Below are 24,177 nucleotides of genomic sequence, written 5' to 3' on the forward strand. Positions count from 1 at the left end.
TTTTCAACCGAATACTCGAATTTACAAATACAAAAAATACGAATTTTCAAAACATGTACATTTTCAGCCCAAGAATATGAATTTTCAATAAAAAAGTTTACTCCAACCCAAAAATATTAATTTTCAAGCTATAAAAATGAAAATTCAAGAAAAAAAGTTGATTTTTGAACAAAAAGGCGTATCTTTTAGAAGAAAGTTTAAGTGAATTCTGAACACGAAAAGACGAATTTTCAGTGAAAAGATGAATTTTCAACAAAAAGAAAGTCGAATTTTCAATCAAATACTCGAACTTTCGAATCAAAAATATTAATTTTCAACCTGTAAAAATTAAAATTCCACTAAAAAAAGTTGCACTTTCAAGAAAAAGGACTAAAAGTATAAAAAATAGTGTGAAAAGGGTGATTTTACCTGTGAATGAGTTGTTTGCTCTCAAGATGTTCCATTCCGGAAGCGACCTGAGCAGCAATATAAATGAGATCCTCGAACTGCATGTACTTTCCATCGCCCGTCCTCAGGAAATCCAGCAAACTTCCGTTGCACATGTACTCCTGGACGATGTAGATCGGCTCTTCCTTGGAGCAAACCGCGTAAAGTGTGACGAGGTGTCTGTGCCTAAACTGCTTCATGATTGCCGCCTCCTGGAGGAAGGCCTCCGTCGACATCGTTCCGGGTCGCAGAGTCTTCACCGCAACCTCGATTTTGTTCCTCCACTTTCCATAATACACCTCGCCAAAGTTCCCATGACCGAGTTTCCGAATCAACTGGATCTCGTTCCTGTTGATCTCCCATTTATCGCGCAATTCCGGTCCCAAATCCCACATATCCGGTTGTGGCTTGGGACAGGGTTTCGAGAGCACGTGGCAAAGTCCCAACGCGTTTTCTGCAACAGATTTTTATTCCTTTTTTTTATTTTTTATTCATTTTTCGTGGAAAGAAATTAATTATCTACCAAAGAAAAGAAGAATTTTTAATAATTTAATAATTCCAGGATTTGAATTTTTAACGAAAAAGCTGACTTCTTTCCCCGAAAAAATTCCTTTTCTACTAAAAGAGGAATTATCAATAAAATAATTGAAATTTCAACCAAATAGCTGAATTTTCATCCAAACCAGGTGAATTTTCACCAAACAGTTGAATTTCTAACTAAAAAAAGATCAATTTTCAACAAGAAATTCCAAAGTTAAATTTTCAGTTACAAAGATTAAATATTAATTTTTAATTAATTAAATTTTTTTATTCATTTAATTAATAATAAATATTATTAATTTTCTAATAAAAAAGACGAGTTTTCATAAATAAAACATCAACTTGCAAACCAAAAATGGAAGAGTTACAATTTTCGTGACAAAAATTAATTATCTACCAAAGAAAATAAGATTTTTTTGCAAAATAGTTAAAATTGTAACCAAAGAGGTGTGGTTAGAAAAATGCATTTTATAAACTAGTGTTAAATATTTAACCAAATAGTTGCTCTTTTATCCAAAACACAGATGAATTTCCACCAAATAGATGAATTTAAACTGAAAAAAATTTCATCAAAAAAATAAAACAGTTACATTTTCTTAACTTTTTAAGTAATTTAATTAATGTTAAATATTAGTATTTTTCCACTAAAAACGAGGAATTTTCAAACAGAAAAGATCAACCTGCAAATCAAAAATGGAAAAGTTACATTTTTGGTGAAAAAAAGGCATTATCTATCAAAGAAAAGAGGAATTTTGTGGAAAATAGTTAAATTGTTAACCAAAGAGGTGTAGATTGAAAAAAAAATTGATTTTTAAGGCAAGAGTTTAATATTTAACCAAAGATTTCAATTTTTAACGGAAAAGCTTAAATTTTTACCAAAAAGATTCGTTTTCTACAACTAGAGGAATTATCAACAAAATACTTGAATTTTCATTCAAAACAGATGAATTTCCGCCAAATAGTTGAATTTGAATCTTAAAAAAGGATCAATTTTCAACAAGAAATTGAAGAGTTACATTTTCAGTTATACAAATTATATATTAATTTTTAATTAATTTAATTTTTGAATTGATTTAATTAATATTATACATTAGTAATTTTCTACCAAAAACAACGAATTTTCAAAAAAATTCGTGATTTATCAAACAGAAAAAATCAACTTGAAAAAGAGAAAATTACATTTTCCGAAAAAAATTAATGATCTACCAAAGTTGAATTTTTAATGGAAAAGCTTCTGTTATAATCAAAAGGATTCGTTTTCTACAAAAAGAAGCATTATCAACAAAATACTTGAATTTTTATCCAAAACAGATGGATTTTAAAAAAAAAGTTGAATCGAAACAAAAAAAAAAGATAAAATTTCATTAAAAAAATAGAACAGTTAAATTTTTTATTAAATATAAATTTTTCATTAATTTAATTTTCTAATTACTTTAATTAATGTTAAATATTAGTAATTTTCTATCAAAAACGAGAAATTTCCCAACAGAAAAGGCCAACTTGCAAACCAAAAATGATAGACTCATTTTTCGTGAAAAAATTAATTATCTACCAATGAAGAGAGAAATTTTTAGAAAAATAATTAAGTTTTTAACCAAAGAAATGTGGTTTAAAAAAAACTAATTTTTGAATCGAGAGTATAATATTTAACCAAATAGTTGAATTTTTACCAAATAGATGAATTTAAACTGAAAAAAAAAAAAAATTCATCAAAAAATAGAACAGTTAGTTTTTCAGGTACAAAAATTAAATATTAATTTTTAATTAATGTTAAATATTAGAATTTTTCTACCAAAAACGAGGAATTGAATTTGATTTGAATTTTACAAAAAGAAGAATTACCAACAAAATACTTGACCTCTCAGCCCAATAGTTGAATTTTCATCCAAAACAGATGAATTTCCACTAAAAAGTCGAATTTGAAAATAAAAAAAGATCAATTTTCAACAATAATTTGAAGTAGTTAAATTTTCAGTTACAAAAATTATATATTAATTTTTTAATTAATTCAATTGATATTAAATATTAGTAATTTTCTACATGACATTTTTCGTGAAAAAAATTAATTATCAACCAAAGAAAAGAAGAATTTTTAGCAAAATAGTTACACTTTTAATCAAAGAGGTGTAGTTAAAAAAAAAAAGAGTTTTTAAGACAAGAGTTTAATATTGAACTAAAGAGTTGAATTTTTAATGGAAAAGCTTCTGTTTTAACCAAAAAGATTCGTTTTATACAAAAAGAAGAATTATCAACAGAATACTGTTGCATCGAATACTGCATCGAAAACAGATGAATTTTCACCAAATAGTGGAATTTGAAGGGGGAAAAAAATCAATTTTCAACAAGAAATTGAAGAGTTAATTTTTCAGTTACAAAAATTTATTCTAAACCCAGAATGAAAGGCATTTTTAGTTCGTATTTCAATTTTTGAAACGAAAAGACGATTTTTTTAGAAGATGGTTGAATCTTTAACTCGAAAATTTAAATTTTCAACAAATCTGTGAAATTTACGACCAAAAATGAGGATGAATATTAAAAAAAAAAAGATTTAAATTCAACTAAAAAAAACTAGAAAACTTGAATTTTCAACAAATATATGTAATTTTACGGCTAAAAACGATAAAGTTAAAAAAAGTGTTGAATTTTTAACCAAAAAGTTAAATTTTCCACTAAAAAAGTAGCATTCTCAACAGAATAGTTAAATTTTTCAGAAAAAAAGACTTTTTTCGAAGACAGTTGAATGCTCAACTCGAAATTTTGAATTTTTAACAAATATGTGTAATATTTGTCTGAAAACGATCACATTAATAAAATAGTTTAATTTTTTAACCAAATAGTTAAAATATTATTTAAAAAAACAAAATATTATAATAATTACATTAAAATAAATAAAATACAAATTTATTAATTAAATATTAAAATCCAACTAAAAAAAGTTGCATTTTCAACCGAAAAGTAAAATTTTTGAGAAAAAAGACAATTTTTTAGGAGATAGTTGAATCTTTAATTTGAGCAATTAAATTTTCAACAAAACTGTGGAATTTCCGACTGAAAACGATAATCTTAACGAAATAGTTGAATTTTCAACCAACAAAATTAAATTTTCATAAAAAAAGTTGTATTTTTAATAAAAAAATTCAATTTTCTAGAAAAAATTTTTTTTAAAAGACATTTGAGTTTTCATCTTAAAAAGTGGAATGTTTAACGAGACTGTTGATTTAAAATTTTTAATAATTTTGGATTATTTCAAAACCTCTTAATATCTATTCAACTTACTCGAATTTTTTCTCAGAATAATAGGTGTTCAATTATTATTTATGCATAAAAATTCAACAAATCGATTACATTTTTAAAAATCAAACATTAAGTAATTTATATCTTTCTTAATTAAAAATTTTCAAATTGAATGGTTTAAAAATGGAATATTTTAGACTGAAATAATATTTCAATTTTAATAAAAGCTTTTAATTATGAATATATTATTTTTAAAATTAAAATAGTTTATACAGTTTCAATACAAAATTTTTAAACTTTCATAAATGGCGTTTACATTTTACTAATAAGACTTTTAAATAAAAACAATTTCACTTTTAAAGTTTAAATCTGAAAAATCTAAAATTGCGAACTGATTCCGAATTGTCTTGTAAAATCCATTCTTATTCACTTTTTAAATCTTTAAGTATAATTCAATTTAAAGAATCATTAATTAATTAATATTGACAGTTGATAAACTAAACACGATTTTCATCAAAATTTTCTGATTTTTAATTGTTTAAGCGTTTGAAACTGCATTTTAAAATTCATTTAAAAAATTCTTTAAAAATTAAAATCTAAAATGGAAAATTTTTAAAGTGGAAGATTTTCAAAATACGCATTAGTAAACAGTATGATATCAAAATTGAAAAAGAAAGAAATTTAAATAATTATTCAAAAAACGGTTGAAATAAAAGTTGGACAAATTGTATTTTCGACAAAATATTTGAATTTCGAGACAAATAACTGATTTTTTTATAATACAGTTGAATCTTCAACTAGAAAATTTGAATTGTCAACAAATCTGTGTAATTTTTCGTCTAAAAACGATAAAGTTAATAAAATAGTTGAAGTTTTAATAAAATAGTTGAATTTTTATCCTACAAAGTTGAATTTTTAACTAAAAAAGTAAAATTTTTTAAATAATTTAATTTGGAGAGAAAAAGACTATTTTTAGGTGATAGTTGAATCTATAATTTGAAAATTTGAATTTTTAATAAAACTGTGGAATTTTTGACAAAACACGATAATGTTAATAACATAGTTGTAATTTTCAACCGAATGGTTTAATTTTAAACCAAAAAATAGCATTATGAACAAAAAAGTTGAATTTTTTAGACAAAAAAAAACAAGTTTTTAGAAGGGAATTAAGTTTTTAACACAAAAAGTGGAATTTTTAACGAGAATGTTGAATTTTCAAAGAAAAAGTATTAAAATGTAAATAAAAAAGTTTCATTTTCAATCAAATAGTAGAATTTTTGAGAAAAAAGACGACTTTTTTAGGAGATGGTTGAATCTTCAATTTGAAAAATTAAATTTGCCAGAAAACTTTGGAATTTCCGACTAAAAACGATAATCTTTACGAAATAGTTGAATTTTCAACCAACCAAGTTAAGTTTTCAAACAAAAAAGATTCATTTTCAACAAAAAAGTTGACTTTTCTAGACAAATAAAACGAGTTTTTTTAGAAGACAGTTAAGTTTTTAACACAAAAATTGGAATTTTAACGAGACTGTTGAATTTTAAAAATATAAAGTTGCTTTTTCAACTAGATAATCGAATTTTCAAACAAAAAATATTAAAATTTAACTTAAAAAAGGTTGCATTTTCAACAAAATACTTGAATTTTCGAGACAAAAACACGATTTATTTAGAACACAGTTGAATTTTCGACCCGAAAGTGGAATTTTAAGCCAAAATATCTTTTTTAATTTTCCAAGGAAATATTTTGTATTCTTCTAAAGCATTTTAAGATTTTTGAAAAGCTTTTAAATTTTCTGTTTGAAATCTGTAAAAATTATTTTTTTAATTGAAATTATAAATTTCATATTTTTAGCAAAATTGTAACTGTCAGGTTGAAACATTTTTTCTTTTTTTTAATAAAAAATCTTTTTTAATTGACAAATCATCTCTTTTGGTAGAAATGTTATTTGTTTTGGTTAAAATTCGAATTGTTTGGGTGAAAATTTGTTTATTTTTTTAAAATAATTTTTTCCAATGAATTTAATTGTATTTAATTTATAATTTAAACATTTTTTGATTGAAACATCAACGATTATATTTTTTTATTAGAATTAATCTTTTTGGTAGAAAATTAGTCTTTTTTATTTTTCAAATTCAACAATTTGTTAGAAAATTGAAATATTATGTTAACCAAAAAAGGTGAATTCTGATCAAAAAATATAATAGTTGATATTTCAACCAAAAATATTTTAATCACAAATTGAAAGAAGTTAAATTAATTTTAAAAAAAACGAATTTTCCATAAAACTGTTAATGAAATTCTCAAAATTAAAAAGATAAATTTTAGAACCAAAAAGACGAATTTTCAATCAATTTTAAACAATCAATTTTAACGTTAGAATCTGAAAATTCTAAAATTTTGAACTGATTCCGAATCGTCTTTTAAAATCCATTATTATTTAATTTTAAAATCTTAAAGTACAGTTGAATTTTACAAATCATCAATTAATTAATATTCACAGTTGATAAACTAAAATTGTTTCTTATCCAAAATCTTCTGTTTTTAATTTTTTAAATCTCTAAGAGTGCATTTTAAAATTCTTTAAAAAAAATTCTTTAAAAATTAAAAACTAAAATGGAAAAATTTTTAAGTGGAAAATTTTCGAAATAAACATTCTAAACTGAATGATATCAAAATTGAAAAAGATATAAATTTAAATAATTAGTTTAGAAAAAAACGGTTGAAATCAAAGTTGGACAAATTGCATTTTCGACAAAATAGTTGAATTTTCCAGAGAAAAAATTATTTTTTTAGAATCGAAAATTTGAATTTTCAACAAATTTTTTAAAATTTGCGTCTAAAAACGATTAAGTTAATAAATTAGTTGGATTTTTAACCAAATTGTTGAATTTTTATCCTGGGAAGTCGAATTTTTAACTAAAAAAAGTTAAATTTTCAACAAAATAGTTGAATTTTTCAGACAAAAAGACGATTTTTTTAGAATACAGTTGAATCTTCAACTCGAAAATTTGAATTTTCAACAAGTCTGTTTAATTTTGCGTCTAAAACGATAAAGTTAATAGAATAGTTGGATTTTTAATTAAATTGTTGAATTTTCAACAAAAAAAAAATCGCATTATAAACAAAAAAGTTGAATTTTCTAGACACAAAAAACGAGTTTTTTAGAAGACACGTTTTTAACACAAAAAGTGGAATTTTTAACCAGACTGTTGAATTTTAAACAAAAAATGTTGCTTTTTCCACGAGATGGTCGAATTAAAAAAAAAATGTTAAAATTCAACTAAAATAATTGCATTTTCAACCAAATAGTAGAACTTTTGAGAAAAAATACGATTCTTTTAGGAGATAGTTGAATCTTCAATTTAAAGAATTTAATTTTCAACAAAACTGTGGAATTTCCGGCTAAAAACTATAATCTTAACGAAATAGTTGAATTTTTAACCAAATAAATGAATTTTGAACCAACAAAGTTAAATTTAAAAAAAAGTTGCATTTTCAATAAAAAAATTGAATTTTCTAGAAAAAAAAGAGTTTTTTAGATGACAGTTAAGTTTTCATCTTAAAAAGTGGAATTTTTAACGAGACTGTTGACTTAAAATTTTTAATTAATTTTCAATTTAATTAATTTTAAATTGTAAGTTTTTAAATTGAACAATTAAAACTGTAATATTTAAAGTTTAGTTTCTTTTTTAATTTCGAATATTTAATTCATAATTACTTATTTTAAAGGAAAAGTCAGATATTTCTAAATATTAAGTAACTGTACTTTTTCTTAATTGAAAAATTTTAAATTTCATAGTTTAAAAATGTAATTTTCTAGACTAAATTAATATTTTAAATTTAATGAAAGCTTTTAATTATGAATATATTATTTTGAAGTTATTTTTAAAACTAAAATAGTTTATAAAGTTTCAATACAAAATTTTTAAACTTTTATAAATGCCGAATCGTCTTGTAAAATCCATTATTATTCACTTTTTAAATCTTATAGTTGAATTTTACAAATAATTAATTAATTAATATTCACAGTTGATAAACTAAAAACGTTTTTTTATCAAAAATCTTCGATTTTGAAAGCTTCTGATTTTTAATTTTAAAGCCTTTAAAATGGAATTTTAAAATTCTTTAAAAATTAAAATCTAAAAATATAAAATTTTTAAACAAATTTTTTAAACAAATTCTTTAACAAATCTGTATAATTTTGCGTCTAAATGCAATAAAAAAAAATCGCATTATGAACAAAAAAGTTGAATTTTCTACAAAAAAAAAACGAGTTTTTAAGAAGACAGTTACGTTTTTAACAGAAAAAGTGGAACTTTTAACGAGACTGTTGAATTTGAAACATAAAATATTGCTTTTTAACCAGATGGTCGAATTTTCAAAAAAAAAATTAAAATTCAACTAAAAAAGATGGCATTTTCAATAGACGATTTGAATTTTCGAGACAAAAACACGATATATTTCGAAAACTGTTATTCTCAATTTTCCTAGGAAACTTTTTTTATTCTTCTGAAGCCATTTAAACTTCTTGAAAATTTTTTCTTTGAAACCTGCAAAAATCTATACTTTCTTCGAAATTCAACAAATTGACGTGAAATTTAAATTTTTTAAATAGAAGAATTAAAATTGTAATGTTTAAACTTTAGTTTTGAATATTTAATTCATAATTACTGATTTTAAATGAATAATTAAATATTTCTAAATATTAAGTAATTGATCTTTATCTTAATTAAAAAAATTCAAATTACATGGTATAAAAGTGTAATATTTTAGACTAAATTAATATTTCAATAAAAGCTTTTAATCTATATTATTTTTAAGTTCTCTTTAAAATAAAATTTTTGTATAAAGTTTCAATACACAATTTTTAAACTGTAATAAATGGCGTTTACATTTGTTGACTTTTGAATTTTACAAATAATTAATTAATTAATATTCACAGTTGATAAAATAAAAACGTTTTTATCCAAAATCTTCGAATTTTTAATTATATTAAAATTTTTAAATTCTTCAAAAATTAAAATCTAAAATATAAAATGTTTAAAGTGAAATATTTTCGAAATACGCTCTAAACTGAATGATATTTAAATTGAAAAATATAGAAATTTAAATAATTAATTTTAAAAAAAACGGTTGAAATCAAAGTTGGACACATTTTTTTGGTCTGAAAATTTGTAAAATTTCTGGTAAGAAAAAAATAAATTCACTCTCATATCACAGTTTTCCGGTCGGGCAACTCTGAATTTAGTCTAAGCGAATAAAATTTGTATTCTTATGATCGAATGAATACTTACTGCTGTAAGCCATAACGAGGGCAGGTAACGTGGGGAATGTCTGATTGGTAGCGATGAAGAAGCCTCCATTGTCCAAGGGTTTGATTTTGTAATGTTTGACATGATGACCTCTTCCCTCTTCCCAATCTTTTACTGATAAACTATAACCTCTGGGATTGTGTTCACTGGGTCTGACTAGGTAAGTACCACGAGGGTTTTCGTCAACCAGAAGCAACTTTCCAGCTTCCTTTCTGGAGACATTCTCGAAAAACCAACTGAAATTGTTAAAATCGACGAATAAATAGAAAATTAGTAACTCGCAATATAGAATAAATAGTATCAATAGCAGTTTTTACAATTTGGTCCCCTATTTTCACTTTTTTCAATTGTATACAAATTCACATTAAAAATAAAATTTGAGAAATTAAAAATAGTGTCATGCCATTTTTAAAAAATAGGAAATCCTTTAAAATATTTTATATAATGTAAAATAATAATAGGATAATAATTAATATAATCCCTAGAACTGTTTTGAAAATTTTTGAAATCTGCAATATACAAACTACGTAAAACCAAAAAAAAAAACTTAAAAAAAAACGTAAAATTTGAAGCCAGATAGTAGAATTTTTAACAAAATAGTGAAATTTCTAACCGAAAAGCTAGTTAAATTTTAAGTTAAAGAAATTAATTTTCAATGAAAACAAAATTTTACCAAAATAGTTTTACTTCTAACAATAATAAATACATTTTCAACTGAAAAAGATCCATTTCCAAGAAAACGCAGAAGAGCTGAATTAACAGTTAAGAAATTCATTTTCAATCAGAAGCAACGAATTTTTAACCAAAAAAATGAATTTTTAAACAAGACTATTAATTTTCCACACAAACAAGACGAATTCTCAATAAAATGTGTCAATTTTCAACCAAACAGTCGAATTTTCAACTGAATAATATCAACTTTTAATCAAAAATGGAAGTAAAAAAAGTTATTTTTTGACGATTTTTCATGAAAATATTTAAATTTACAACCACAGAAATGTATTTTTAACGAAAAAATCAAGGATTAGCAAAAAAAAAAAAAAAAGAAATGAATTTTCAAGCAAACAGATTAATTTTGTACCAAAAAAGTCGTATTTTGACCAAAACAAATAAATTTTTGATCAAGTAGTTTAATTTTCCGCTGAAAAAATTGATTTGAAACCAAAAATGCAGTAGTTAAATTTTAAGACAAAAAAATAATTTTCAACCAAAAAAACAAAATAAAAATCAATTTTCAGGAATTCCTTGAATTTATTTGAAAATTTTTGAAATATGCAATCCAAAAACTACATAAGACCAAAAAACAACAACTTAAAAAAAATTCATAAACTTTGAAGTCAAATAGTAAAATTTTCAGTTAAAAAAATTAATTTTCAACCAGAAATAACATTGAACGAAATTTCAACATTCAACATTCAATGAAAATGGACCCATTTTTAAGCAAATAGTCGAATTTTCAATTCAAAAAGATCAATTTTCAAATAAAACGGGCATAGTTACATTTTCAGTTAAAGAAATTAATTTTTAACCAGAAGCAAAGCATTTTCAACAAAATAGTTCAATTTCTAACCAAGAAGCTAAATTTTCAGACAAAAATATTAAATTTCCACAAAAAATGATAAATTTTCAACGAAAATGGATCAATTTCAACCAAATAGTCGAATTTTTAACTTTTAACACAAATGGAAGTACAAAAAGTTAATTTTTCACTATTTTTCATGAAAATATTTAAATTTACAAGCACAGAAACGAATTTTTAACGAAAAAATCAAGTTTTAAGAAAATAAATAAATTTCTAACCAAGGAAATCAATTTTCAACCAAATAGTCGAATTTTCAACCTAAAAATATCAACTTTTAACCACAAAAGGAAGTAAAAAAGTTTATTTTTACGATTTTTCATGAAAATATTTAAATTTACAACCACAGAAATGAATTTATAACGAAAAAATGAAGGATTATAAAAAAAAAATAGTTGAACTTCCAACCAAAGAAATTAATTTTCAAGTACAAAGATTAATTTGTACCAAAAAAATCGTATTTTGATCAAAACAAAAAATGTTTTGATCAAATAGTTTAATTTTTAACCAAAAAGATGAATTTTCAAACAAGAATATTAATTTTGAAAAAAAGACGAATGCTCAATAAAATGTATCAATTTTAAACCAAATAGTCGAATTTTCAACCGAAACATCAAGTTTTAACCACAAATGGAAGTAAAAAAAGTTATTTTTTTGACGATTTGTGATATAATATTTTAATTTACAACCAGAGAAATGAATTTATAACGAAAAAATGAAGGATTATAAAAAAAATAGTTGAACTTCCAACCAAAGAAATTAATTTTCAAGTAAAAAAAATTAATTTTGCACCAAAAAAGTCGTATTTTCTTCAAAACAAATAAATTTTCTATCAAGTAGTTTAATTTTCGCTAGAAAAAAATCTATTTGAAACTAAAAATGCACGATTTAAAAAAAAATGTATTAATTTTTGTCGAAATAGATTAATTTTCAGGAATCCCTTGAATTTCTTTGAAAATTTGTGAAATCTGCAATCCACATACTACTATTTTCAACCAAAATTGATAAATTTTTAAGCAAATAGTCGAATTTTCAATTCAAAAAGATCAATTTCCAACAAAGCATAATAGTTAAAGTACCAGTAAAAAATTAATTTTTAACCAGAATCAACCAATTTTCAACAAAATAGTTAAATTTTTAACCAATAAGATGAATTTTCAAACAAGAATTTTATTTTTCCAAAAAAGGACAATTTATCAACAAAATCTATCAGTACTTAACCAAATAGTCAAATTTTTAACTGAAAAATATAAAAATAAATAAATGGAAGTAAAAAAAGTCCATTTTTGACGATTTTTTATGGAATATTTTAATTTACAACCACAGAAATGAATTTGTAACCAAAAAAATCGGAGATTCAAAATGAATGATTAAATTTTCAACCAAAGAAATGAATTTCCAAGTAAAAAGATTAATTTTAAACCAAAAAAATCGTATTTTTATGAAAACAAATCAATTTTTGATCAACTAGTTTAATTTTTAACCAAAAGGAAAATTTTTTAAACAAGAATATTAATTTTCCAATATAAAGAGACGAATTTTCAAACTAAAATGTATCAATTTTCAACCAAACAGACGAATTTTCAAATGAAAAATATCAACTTTTAACCACAAATGGAAGAAAAAAGTTCATTTTTGACGAGTTTTCATGGAATATTTTAATTTACAATCACAGAAATTAATTTTTAACGAAAAAATGAACGATTATGAAAAAAAGTTAAATTTCCAATCAATAAAATGAATTTTTAAGTAAAAAAATGAATTTTGTACCAAAAAAGTCGTATTTTGACCAAAATAAATAAATTTTCAAACAAATAGTTTAATTTTCAGTTATAAAAATGGATTTAAAAACAAAAATGCAGTTGTTGAATCTTAAGTAAAAAAATTAATTGAAAATAAATAAATAAAACAAAAATATTTTCAACAAATTAGTTATTTGAATGAATTTTCAACAAACTAGATTAATTTTCTACAATAAGAGACGATTTTTTAACAAATATATTAATTTTCTTCCAAATATGTTAATAATTAATATATTAAATATATTAATTTTCTAAAGGAAACCCTTGAATTTCTTTGAAATTTTTTTAAATCAACAATCCACAAGCTACGTAAGACCAAAAAAGAACTTAAACAAAATTCATAAACTTCGAACCCAAATAGTAAAATTTTCAACTGAAAAAGATCAATTTTCAACGGAACACTAAATAATTAAATTTTCAGTTAAAAAAATTAATTTTCAAACAGAAAAAAAAGTATTTTTAACAAAATATTTAAATTTCTAACCAAGAAGCTAAATTTTCAGACATAAATATTAATTGTGAACCAAAACAGACAACTTAAAAAATACATAAATATTCAAACCAAATAAAATTTTTAACTGAAAAACATCAATTTGAATTTTCAACAAAATCTATTTAAAAAACATCTATGAAAAAATGTATTTGAAACCAAGCAGTTGTTAAATCTTAAGTCACAAAATTAATTTTCAACAAAAAGAAAATAATATCAACAAATTAGTTATTTGAATGAATTTTCAACAAACTAGATTAATTTTCTACAATAAAAGACGATTTTTAAACAAAATATATTAATTTTCCACTCAACAAGACAAATTTTTAACAAAAGATATGAATATTCAACCAAATAGTTAAAATTTCAAGAGCAAAAGTTGAATTTTCAACTAACAAATATCAATTTTCAATCATAAATGAATGTCAAAAAGTTCATTTTAAACAAAGAATGAAACAAATGATTTTTCATCAAAATAGTTAAATTTATAATCATAGAAACAAATTTTCAACTGAAATGATGAAATATCAATAAAAAATCCACGGATTTTTAACGGAATAGTTAAATTTTAACGCAAAGAAATTATTTTTCGAGCAAAAGGATTAATTTTTTAACCGAAAAAGTGGATCAATTTCAGACATTATCAATAGCTAAATTTTCAGTAAAAAAAAATAATTTTCAACAACAAAAAAACAACGAATTTTCAACAAATTCATTAAATGAATGAATTTTTAACGAACAAGATTAATTTTCTACAAAAAAAGACAATTTTTAAAATAAATATGTTAATTTTCAACCAAGAATATTAATTATCCGACAAGCAAAATGAATTTTTAACAAAATATATGAATTTTAAATCAAAAAGATTAATTTTGTATCAAAAGAGACAAATTTCAATCAGAGCAAATGAATTTTCAGTCAAGCAGTTTAATTTTCAGCGACAAAAGATCATTTATAAACCAAAAATGCAGTATTTAAATTTTCAGTAAAAAACTGATTGAGAAAAAAACGAATTTTTAACAAAATATATGAATTTTCATCAAAATATAGTTGAATTTTAATGAAAAATGTATGAATTTTCATCAAGCAATGTTATTCAATCAAATAGTTACATCTTCCACAAAAAAGATGATTTTTCCACTAAACCAATTAGTTTTCAACCACAAAAAATGACTTTTTAACAAAATTGTTGGATTTTTAACAAAATTATGAAATTTTAAACCAAACGATAAAACTTTGAATCGCAAAAGATAAATTCCCAACTGAAAAAAAGAAATCTAAGAAGAAAACTAGAAAAGGGGGAAAAACTATGAAGCCTACGATAAAAAATAGGAATTTTGATTATTTATGGACTAAAGAATAATATATTTTTTTGAACAGTATAGTTTTTAATACTTTCAAAAAATGTTCATTAAAAAAACTGGAAATTTATCTTAAAAAGAAAGTTATTTTCGACTACAAACTGTTTGATTCCACTTTTAGCTAAACTTTCATTTAATAAACTGAATTTATATCTTTGCTTTCTGAGTTAATAATGATTTGTCAACTAGAATTTTTCCAATTAAAAATCAATATAACAGAATCAAAAAACGACTTAAATATTTCGCGGAATAGTTAGTTTTGTGGCATGACGTCGCGGAGATGGAAGAATAGGTGCAAACGTCAGGAAAACTAGCACAATGCTTGACATAAAAGTATAGATAACTTTTTGGATAAAATATTCTAAATCCTGATAAAATGTTGCCAACTAGAATTTTTCTAATTAAAAATGAATATAATAGAATTAATAAACGACTTAAATATTTCGCGGAATAGTGACTTTTGTGGCATGACGTCGCGGAGATGGAAGAATAGGTGCAAATGTCAAGAAAGTCAGCACAGTTATTGACATAGGAGTGCAGACAACTTTTTTGGATAAAATATTCTAAATCTTAATAAAAATATTCTGTATCTTAAGAGGAGAAAGGGTGTTAAAGATGTAAAAAAAATATTTTAACTAATGTGTGGATAACCCCACATTTAATTGTCTTCCCTTAAAAATTTAATGTTTTTTGTAAATAAATAAATAATTTAAAAAAATGAATATCTTACTCTTCGCTTTCGACTGAACGTTCAACTGCGACGAAATTCCAGGGGATGAGGCCCTCCTGGAGAGTCGTAAGGTGCAAAACCTTCCACCAATCTGGTTCAGTGTCGTCCAAGACTTCCATTCGGTCACCCTTCACAAAACTCACATCTGTGCTTTCTCTTGCTGTGTAGTTGTAAAGAGCTACCACAATTTTATTCGCCCTTTGTGAATGCGCTAATGGAAAAAATTAATTAATTAATTCATATACTTTTATAATTCCTAATTATTTATTAGCGTGGATCGAAGATAAAAAATTCTGGAATCCTAGAAAAATATTATTAATTTCGAATCGATATATCTGCAGCTTGGATACCTGCGATCAGAAATAATGTTAAAACAAATTCTTGTTTGCAAAGTTTTCAACTTTCTTTTATGTTCTGAAGATTAAAAAATTCTGCCTAATTTTTTTCGGATTTCAATCAATCTTTTTCTAAGAGATAGTAACTGTTATTTTTTAGGACCGACTGCAAAATTCCCAAAAATAATATCCCAGGCACTGTAAAATTTCCGAAAATAGAAAACATTCGAAACGGAAAATTCCAAAAATGATGAAATTGCCGAAATATAAGAATCTCGAATTGGAAAATTCCCGAATAATAAAATTCACAATCTAAAATTGCCTGATTATAAAATATCCGATCTACAAAATTCCCGAATTTAAAGGATTTAAAAAAAGTTGTTTTTAAAATATAATTATTTTTTATTTGTTAAAAATACAATAATAAAGTATATCTGTCGAAACATGTTTGTAACGTTAAGAGTTTTCTAAAATTAGTTTTTGAAATTAAATAACAATAATTCTATAAAAATTATATTGAGAAATACATTTTAAAACACGTGCTCCACGCATGACAAAAATGTCTCATTACATTTTCTCCGACCTTAATAAAATCTCTTTTTAATTTTGTTTTAATATAAAATTTTCGATTCATGAGAACAATTTTTTGCAATTTTCAAACAATATTTTGAACCGTAAATATATTTTTAAAATTATTATTTCAAATTCAAATAATAATGTTAAAAAAAAACTTTGAACAAAAAAATTTGTTGGGATGAAAATATTTGATTATTTTATTTTTAATCAATAAATAATACTTATAAAAGAACTATTTTTTAACTGTTTAAGTTATTTTTTTGAACGTACAAAATTAATAATTGAAAGAAAATAATTTTCAAATTAAAAGACCAAAACAAGAACACGATTTTTATTACAAGAGCTGTATTTAAAAAAATAATTATACAAGTTTAAAAAAAATTGCAATATGAAACTATTTTTTCAATTATTTACTGTAATTTTAACTTTGAAAAATAATTATAAAACTAACCTTAAACATCGAGAAAATGCAACAATCAAGATATTTCGTTGTTGTATTTTTTAATAAATAAATAATATTTATTGTAAAGGACGCCTGAAAAGTCCCGAAAAATAAAATTCCCGACACTGTAAAAATTCCCGAATTGGAAAATTCCCAAACAGTTTATAATATTACCGAATTTGAAAATTCCTGAATAAAAAAATTCTCGACAGAAAATTGACCAATTACAAAATATCCGTACCAGAAAATTCCCAAATTTAAAACTTAAATTTTTGATGATTTATAAAACATACAACGATCAAACATTTTTAAAAAATCTTTTTAATTTTCAAAGTTTCTAAAATTATTGTTTCTAAAATTATTATCAGTGTCTGATATTTTATAATTCGAAATTTTTCTGTCGGAAATTTGATTAATTGTCAATTTTCGGTAATTTTATTTTTCGGAATTTTTTAGTCGTCGTGGAAAATTCTCGAACAATAAAATTCTCAAACAATTTATAATATCAGCGAACTGAAAAACTGTAGAATAATAAAATTTCCAACAGAATATTGCCAAATTATAGAATTTCCTATACCCCGAAATTCGCGGAACTAAAAAATGATCGAATTTTTAAAAAAATTAACGTTTTTTAATCAATTGATTTTATTCATTAAAAATGCAATAATGAAATACTTTGACCAAAACCATTTTTTTTATCTTTAATGTATGTTTTTGAAATTATAGTTTTAATTTAAAATAAATAAATGAATAAAAATATATAATAAAATATGTAGGTACATGAATTTTATTAGAAAAGCAATCATTTTAAAATAAGCTTTAAATTTAAACATTAACGTAAAACATATATTAAACATTAGAACAAAATTAATTATATCAAGATACCTCTTTATTTTCTTTTTCATAAGTAAATAATATTGATAAAAAAAAAACAATTTCTTTAATTGTTTAAGTCCGGAATTTTATAATTTGGCGACTTTCTGTCTCGAATTTTATTATTAGGAAATTTTTAATTTCAGTAATATTATAAACTGTTCAGGTATTTATTATTCTGGAATTTTCCCTTTCTGGATTTTTATATTTCGCCAATTTTATAATTTAGGGGGTTTCTATTCCCAATATTTTATTTTTCGTGGATTCCACATTGCCGGAAATTTTGTTTTCAAGATTTTCCAGACGTCCTATTTAATTGAAGCACATTTTCGAAAAAAAATTATTAACACCTGTTTAAATTAGAGAAGTTTTTCAGGAAAATCCACTAGAAAAAAATCGCCTTTTTTCGAGTATGTGTAGAGGTTTTAAGCCTAGAAATATACAAAAAATAATGTAAATAATAATAAATAATACATGAAAAAATTGTTCCATTCCCGCAGGTGTTAATCATTTTTCAAACATTATTTTCAAGCGATTATACTTTTTTAGGATTCCAATACGCTAATTTTTTGTAATGCGAGGATTTCGAATTCAAGAATTTTTTTATTGTCAACTCATCTTATCATTTATTAATAATTTGTACGGAACTTTAGTAGATAATTCGCCACATTAAAAGACAACTTTACACTTTTTTCTTTTAAAGCACCTTTTAAAGACATGTTTTGAATACATTTCTGCAAAGCTTTTCATCTTTAATTGCCACTCATAAATTGAATTGCCTTCAGAAATGAATTCTACTCAGAATCCCTCTACCTTTTCATTTCATTTGCCAAAATTTTTCACAGACATAAATGCAGACAATTTAAGCACGAAGATTATAATAAACATTTAAAATTATAAAAAGGTTTTGACATAAGCACATTATTCCACACGTGGAACAAAAAAAAAATTTTTTTTAAGAACGGATTCTAAAAGTAGGTAAAGGATAATATTTTCTATGGATCAAAAAATTATCATGATTTTTTTTGAATATGCAGTTTTTCGTAGTGAATAATAATATGTAGCTAAAAATGAGAAAATCGTTTAGCAAAAGTGGAACTCTTTTTTAAAATTTTAATCCTTCAAGATAAAAGCTTAACTATTTTTTTATTCAAACGATCAATAATTTATACATATAATGCGGAAGCTTTTAAGACTTTCCAATAGAAAAATCATAAATTAAATGCCATTTAACTGCAAAATTTAAATTTTTTGATTTTTTTTTTAAAATCGAACACTTTAAAGATTTTTGGTTAAGAAATATAAACCCATGCTATTATTTTGAATGTTCTAATTGAAAAAATTAAAGAACAAATTTGTAAGCGTTCAAAATTATATCATTGCGAATTTTAAGTAAAAACATTAAAAACTGAACGATTCCATTTTTTTAAGAATAAAAACGTTCTTTTGCGATTCTATTAATTTAAAGTTATTTTAAAAATAAAAATAGTTTATAAGGCTTTCAAATTAAAACCGTTAATTGTTAATGTTATCACAATCGATGAAGAAAAAACGTCAATTGGATAGCAATTAATTTGCAAAAACATTATTTGCCAATGATAGCCCGTTTACGAAAAAATCGAGAAAAAAAAATTATGCAAACTTTTATTACATATTGAGTAAACATTTAAATCCTTGAAAAATTAGCATATAAAATTATATAATTATAACACTTTTTTACACTTTTTAATGAAAAGGTCGTTTTTTTTAAATATTCAACAGTTAAAAATTTAATAAAATTGAAAATAGAGTTTTTAATCGTTGAAATTTAAAGAAAATTGAAATTTTAACTGTTAAAAATTCAATTCAATTGTCACCGGTTGAAGATTAATTTTCTTTATATAATATATATAATCATTCAATGAACTCTCGAACAAAAATTTATGAGATTTTTAAAAAATCCTAAAATTGATGATCTTTTAAGTATTCAAAACTGTATTTTAAAATTATATAATTTGAAAATGTGCATTTAAAACTGAAGACCTAAAATGGAAAATTTGTAAAAAAAGATGCTAGAATTAAGCATTGTAAATTTCATGATTTCATAATTGAAAAAGTTATCAATTGAAATTTGGTTTCTCAATTTCTAATTTTATATTATTAATCACTACCAAAAATCTCTACAAAAAATTAAACATAATTTTTTCACCTACAGAAATTTCTTTTAATTTTCCAAAATCTAAAATATTAAAATGCATACACAGAACAGAAGATATTATCCGATCAAATTAAAATTGGTAGGCTAAAAACAACTCTTACTTACTATCAGAATCCGCTACTCGAAAAAAGATTTTTTTTGGCCCAATCTAATAAGCAGCTTTTAATATTTTAACAGCTTTTTACATTACAAACTTATTAAAAACTAAACAAATTATAACTAAATTATCCGACAATATTAAATTACATAATCACTTGCAATCGATTAATTGGCGAACTTTGAGAACAAATGAGAAGTGAAATCTGGTCTTTTAGCAATGAGATTATATCACTCCTTTCTGAAATACTTTCATTCTTCTATTATTTTCGTGGTTTAGAGAGAACTTCCAACCAGGTAAAGAACAACGTTTCTGACAGGGAACAACTTTCAGCTCGAGGGAAACTAGATATTTTGTTGGAAACTTTTCAAGTTGAAGTTTCCATCAGAGGTGATTCATTGTTCTGATCTCACATTAAGAAAGTCAAACTAATTTTTCTTTTTTTTTACAGTTCGGCTTGAAATTTATCCTCAATTTGTCGCCATGTAATCGACAGAGAGTTTTAGGATCTCCTTTGTTTGCCACAAAATAAATCACTAACAGAAGTAATCCTTAATCTATTGCAACAAAAAAATTCGTGAAAGTAGGCATCTTGCCCTTATTCTTCAATTTCCTTCCTCTACATCCCCTACATTCCTCTACTTCCCATCTTCACCTTACTTTCTCTCCTCACACTTCAAATTTCGCTTTCCCTCCATTTCCCAACTTTTTTCTCATCTACTTCCCCTTTTCCTCACTTTCCATATTCCCTCTTAGTCTCTTTACTTAACCTACCCTTTTTTCCCGTCACGGCCCCTATTTCTCCAATTAATTTCACCTCACTTTACCCCCAAATTTCCCTTTAATCTTCTTATTTCCGATTCTCTTACTTCCCCTACCCTTATATTCCACCATTTCACCTACTTCCCCTACCCACCATTCCTTCCATGTTTCCATAATTTCCAATTATTTCTCCTTTCCGCTGTTACTTCCCCTCCGCACACCACAACTTTCGCTTCTTCTCCATTCTGCAACTTCTTCCTCATCTTCCTTTTTTGCTACCCTCCAATTTGTCCTCACTTACCCTAGTTTTGCTTTTCTCACTTCTTCCACCTACCCTACCTTTATTTCCCACCGCGTCTCCTGCTTCCTTTACCATTATTTCCCTTCACGTCTTTTACTTCTCCCATCATTTTCTATTACCTCCCCTCTTCACCCCGACTTACCCTCTCCCCAAATTCAACCTTTGCTTCTTCTCTCTTCCTCAAATTTTTCCTCATCTATTTTCCCCCTGCTAACTCCTTCTATATTTCCCCTCTTTTTCGATCCCCTAATTTCCCCTCAATTACCCTAGTTCCCCTTCTCTCAATTCTCCTATTTTTCCTACCCTCATTTTCCACCACTTTTCCTACTCCCCCTATCCTCATTTCCCCTAACGTCATATATTTCTCCCTCAATTAATTTTCGTCACTTCCCCCTCACCGCAACTACTTTCCCTCCCCACACTTCAACCTTTGCTTTTCCTTTCTTATCCTACTTCTTCCTTATCTACTTGTCCCTTTCGTCACTCTCCTTAAATTTCCCCTCATGTCCCCACTTCCCCTCACGTAACTTACCCCTACTTCCCCTCTCCCAATTTCCCCAAATTTACATCCATTTATTTCCTCGCACTTCTCTTACCCTAATTTCTCCTACTTTGTCACCCCTTATGAATTTTCAGATAAGAAAATATAAGGGTTTCTGCTTAGGGTAACAAAACCCTAAAAATAAGAACTTCAGAGTGCCGATTCTTTATGAATCTTAAGTTTTGAATAGTATAATTCAACATTTTTTAAATTGAAATTTTAAAAGCATTCAAGGAAAAACTTTCACATTTTGAAGGATTTCAAATAATTAAAATTTCTGTCGATTTTTTATTGAAATTGTGAGAAGTTGCTTGAAAATATACAATAATTAGGGTGAAACTTACAAAATAAAAGTTGAATTTCGCAAAACTGTACTCTTCCAACTTTCCCCTCTTAATGAAAGAAGATCACTAGGATTTTTTCAAATAAAAAAAAAAGTTTAAGTGGTGCCGGGAAGTTTTTAAATTTACATTTTTTTCAATTTATTTCGCAGGTCTGAACATCACTTTTGTGTAGTATTTTAGGTAGCAAGTTAGAATATAAAATTGAAAATGATGGAAAAAATTCATGATAAATACAGGAATTCCTTTTTAATGAATTTTTTTCTTAGCAATAACAGTTTAAAAGTCAGTAAAAATTTCGAAATCTACCCAAATTATAAGTAACAAAATTATGTTGTTAAAAATAAAATATTAAAAATAAATGTTCATCTATTCAAACCTAAAAAAGTAATTTTTCTTCCTTACAAAATAATTCCTTTATTCAGGAGGAATTGTTTTCATCATTTTCAATTATATATTTTTATTTTGTACCTAAAGGAAAATATTTTTCTTAAATTTGTTGTTTCGAAAAGTATGAAAAAGTTCCAGGGAGTTTCTTTTATCAAAACGATAAAACTCGAGGGGTAGCGATTTGAAAAAATTGAAATTTCGATTAGTAAGCTCGATCCTAACATAAATGCCTTTAATCTTTTAAGTGTTTAAATTCAAGTTCCTAAATTCCATATTCTTCAAATTCAAATATCTTTAAACTTCAATGTCCAAAGTTCTGATAAGCTTTAAAATTTTGTACTTGTTTTTGGCTTTAGTTTTTATTTTTAGGGTTCCACATCCCTGGGTAGAAATTATTATAATTTTCGGTTTTTTAAACGTCAGTACATCTGTCGCACTTTTTTCGGGATGGGAAGTGAGAGGAAGGAAATTTAGTTAATGGAGAGAACGTAAGAGAAGGAAGAAGTAAGGAAAATTACTAGATGGAAAAGGTATGTGATGAGGGAAGTTGAGAAAAAATAGAGGGTGAGAGGAGAGAAAGTAAGAGAAGTATGAGGAGGCATAGGTAGGAGAAGAGTTGGAAAGGGTAGGAGGAGAGCGGAATTGGGGGAAAGTTAAAGTAGGGAAATGGAGCAGCGGGGAGGGAAAGTAGAAGAGAAGAGAATGAGGAGAAAATTAGGTAAGCGGCAGTATAAGGGTGCAAAAGTATAGGGTGATGAGAAAGAAAGTATAAGAAGGGAATTGAAAGAAAGTAGTGGAATTGATGAGAACTGAGGGTAGGGGAATGGGATGAAAGGCGACGAAGTGATGAAAATGGAGTGGAAGTAGAAGAGAAAGTAGGTGAGAGGAAATGAAAAAGGGGATAAGTATAATGAGGAGGAAGTAGGAAAGGGGAAGAAATTCAAGGGATGGAAATGGAATGGAAGGGTAGAGAAAAAGAAAGGAAATTTTGAAAAAATAAGGGAAGAAGAGGTCCGATAAGGGTGGGGAAGTAGGGTATGAAGGGAGAGGAAGTATTATAAGGAAATGGAGAGAAGGTAGGGAAACAGAGGAAAGGGGAAATTGAAAAAGGCCGTGAAGTTAACAGAATGGAAAAAATATGGAAAATTAGGTTAATCGTAAAAGGGGAATATGATAACACTGAAATGGAGGAGAAGTAGGCGAACGGAAAGTATGACAGTGGATTTGAGGACAAGTATGTAGTGAGGGGATAGAAAAAAGGGGAGTATCATAAGCGGCAATTAGGAGAAGAGAAAGGAATGAGGACTGTGGATAAATTAGAACTATAATAAAGGAATGGAGAAGTAAAAGAATGGGAAAGTAGGACAAGTAAACGAAAGTAATATAAGGGAGGGTAAGTAGGGGAAGGTAAGGCAAAGGGAAGGGAAGAGAGGAACCTGTGGAACGGAAAGTAAATGAGGGGAGGTGTAGGAAGGTAAAGTAGAAGAAGGGAATGGGGTAAGGTGAGGGTATGGAAAGTAGCATAAGTATATGGAAGTATAGAGTAATGGGGGAGGAAGTAGGAGAAGGTGGTAGTGTGAGAACAGAATGGAGCGGAGGAGTGATGGAATGGTAAAGTAGGGGAAATGAGGGAAAGAAGAGTATAGGAGGATTGTAAGGGAAATTAGGCTAATTGAAGGACACTAGAGGAAGGGAGGGAAAGTAGGAGAAGAGAGAGGAATCAGTGAAGGAGAATGACGGGAAAATATGATAGAGTAATGATAAGAGGATGAAATTGATGGAATTGGAAGTAGGGGAATTGAATAGATGTAGGTGAGGTGGAAATAGGGTATGGGAGGGTAAGC

General features: G+C 25.3%; 1 protein-coding gene across 3 annotated transcripts in view; it reads right to left on the minus strand.

The window, feature by feature from the left end:
• The window catches only part of LOC117175231 (tyrosine-protein kinase Src64B), a 205,809-nt gene that overhangs the window by 4,847 nt on the left and 176,785 nt on the right, over positions 1 to 24,177 (minus strand). For all 3 annotated transcript variants that reach the window (XM_033364897.1, XM_033364895.1, XM_033364896.1), the window contains exons 4-6: positions 15,479 to 15,689; positions 9,499 to 9,752; positions 409 to 880 (exon numbers count right to left, since the gene is read on the minus strand). In XM_033364897.1, coding sequence (XP_033220788.1) covers positions 409 to 880; positions 9,499 to 9,752; positions 15,479 to 15,689 — 937 coding nt within the window. The remainder of the gene's footprint in view (positions 1 to 408; positions 881 to 9,498; positions 9,753 to 15,478; positions 15,690 to 24,177) is intronic.

The sequence above is a fragment of the Belonocnema kinseyi genome, chromosome 6 (genome assembly GCF_010883055.1).
Source record: "Belonocnema kinseyi isolate 2016_QV_RU_SX_M_011 chromosome 6, B_treatae_v1, whole genome shotgun sequence".
Lineage (NCBI taxonomy): Eukaryota > Metazoa > Arthropoda > Insecta > Hymenoptera > Cynipidae > Belonocnema > Belonocnema kinseyi.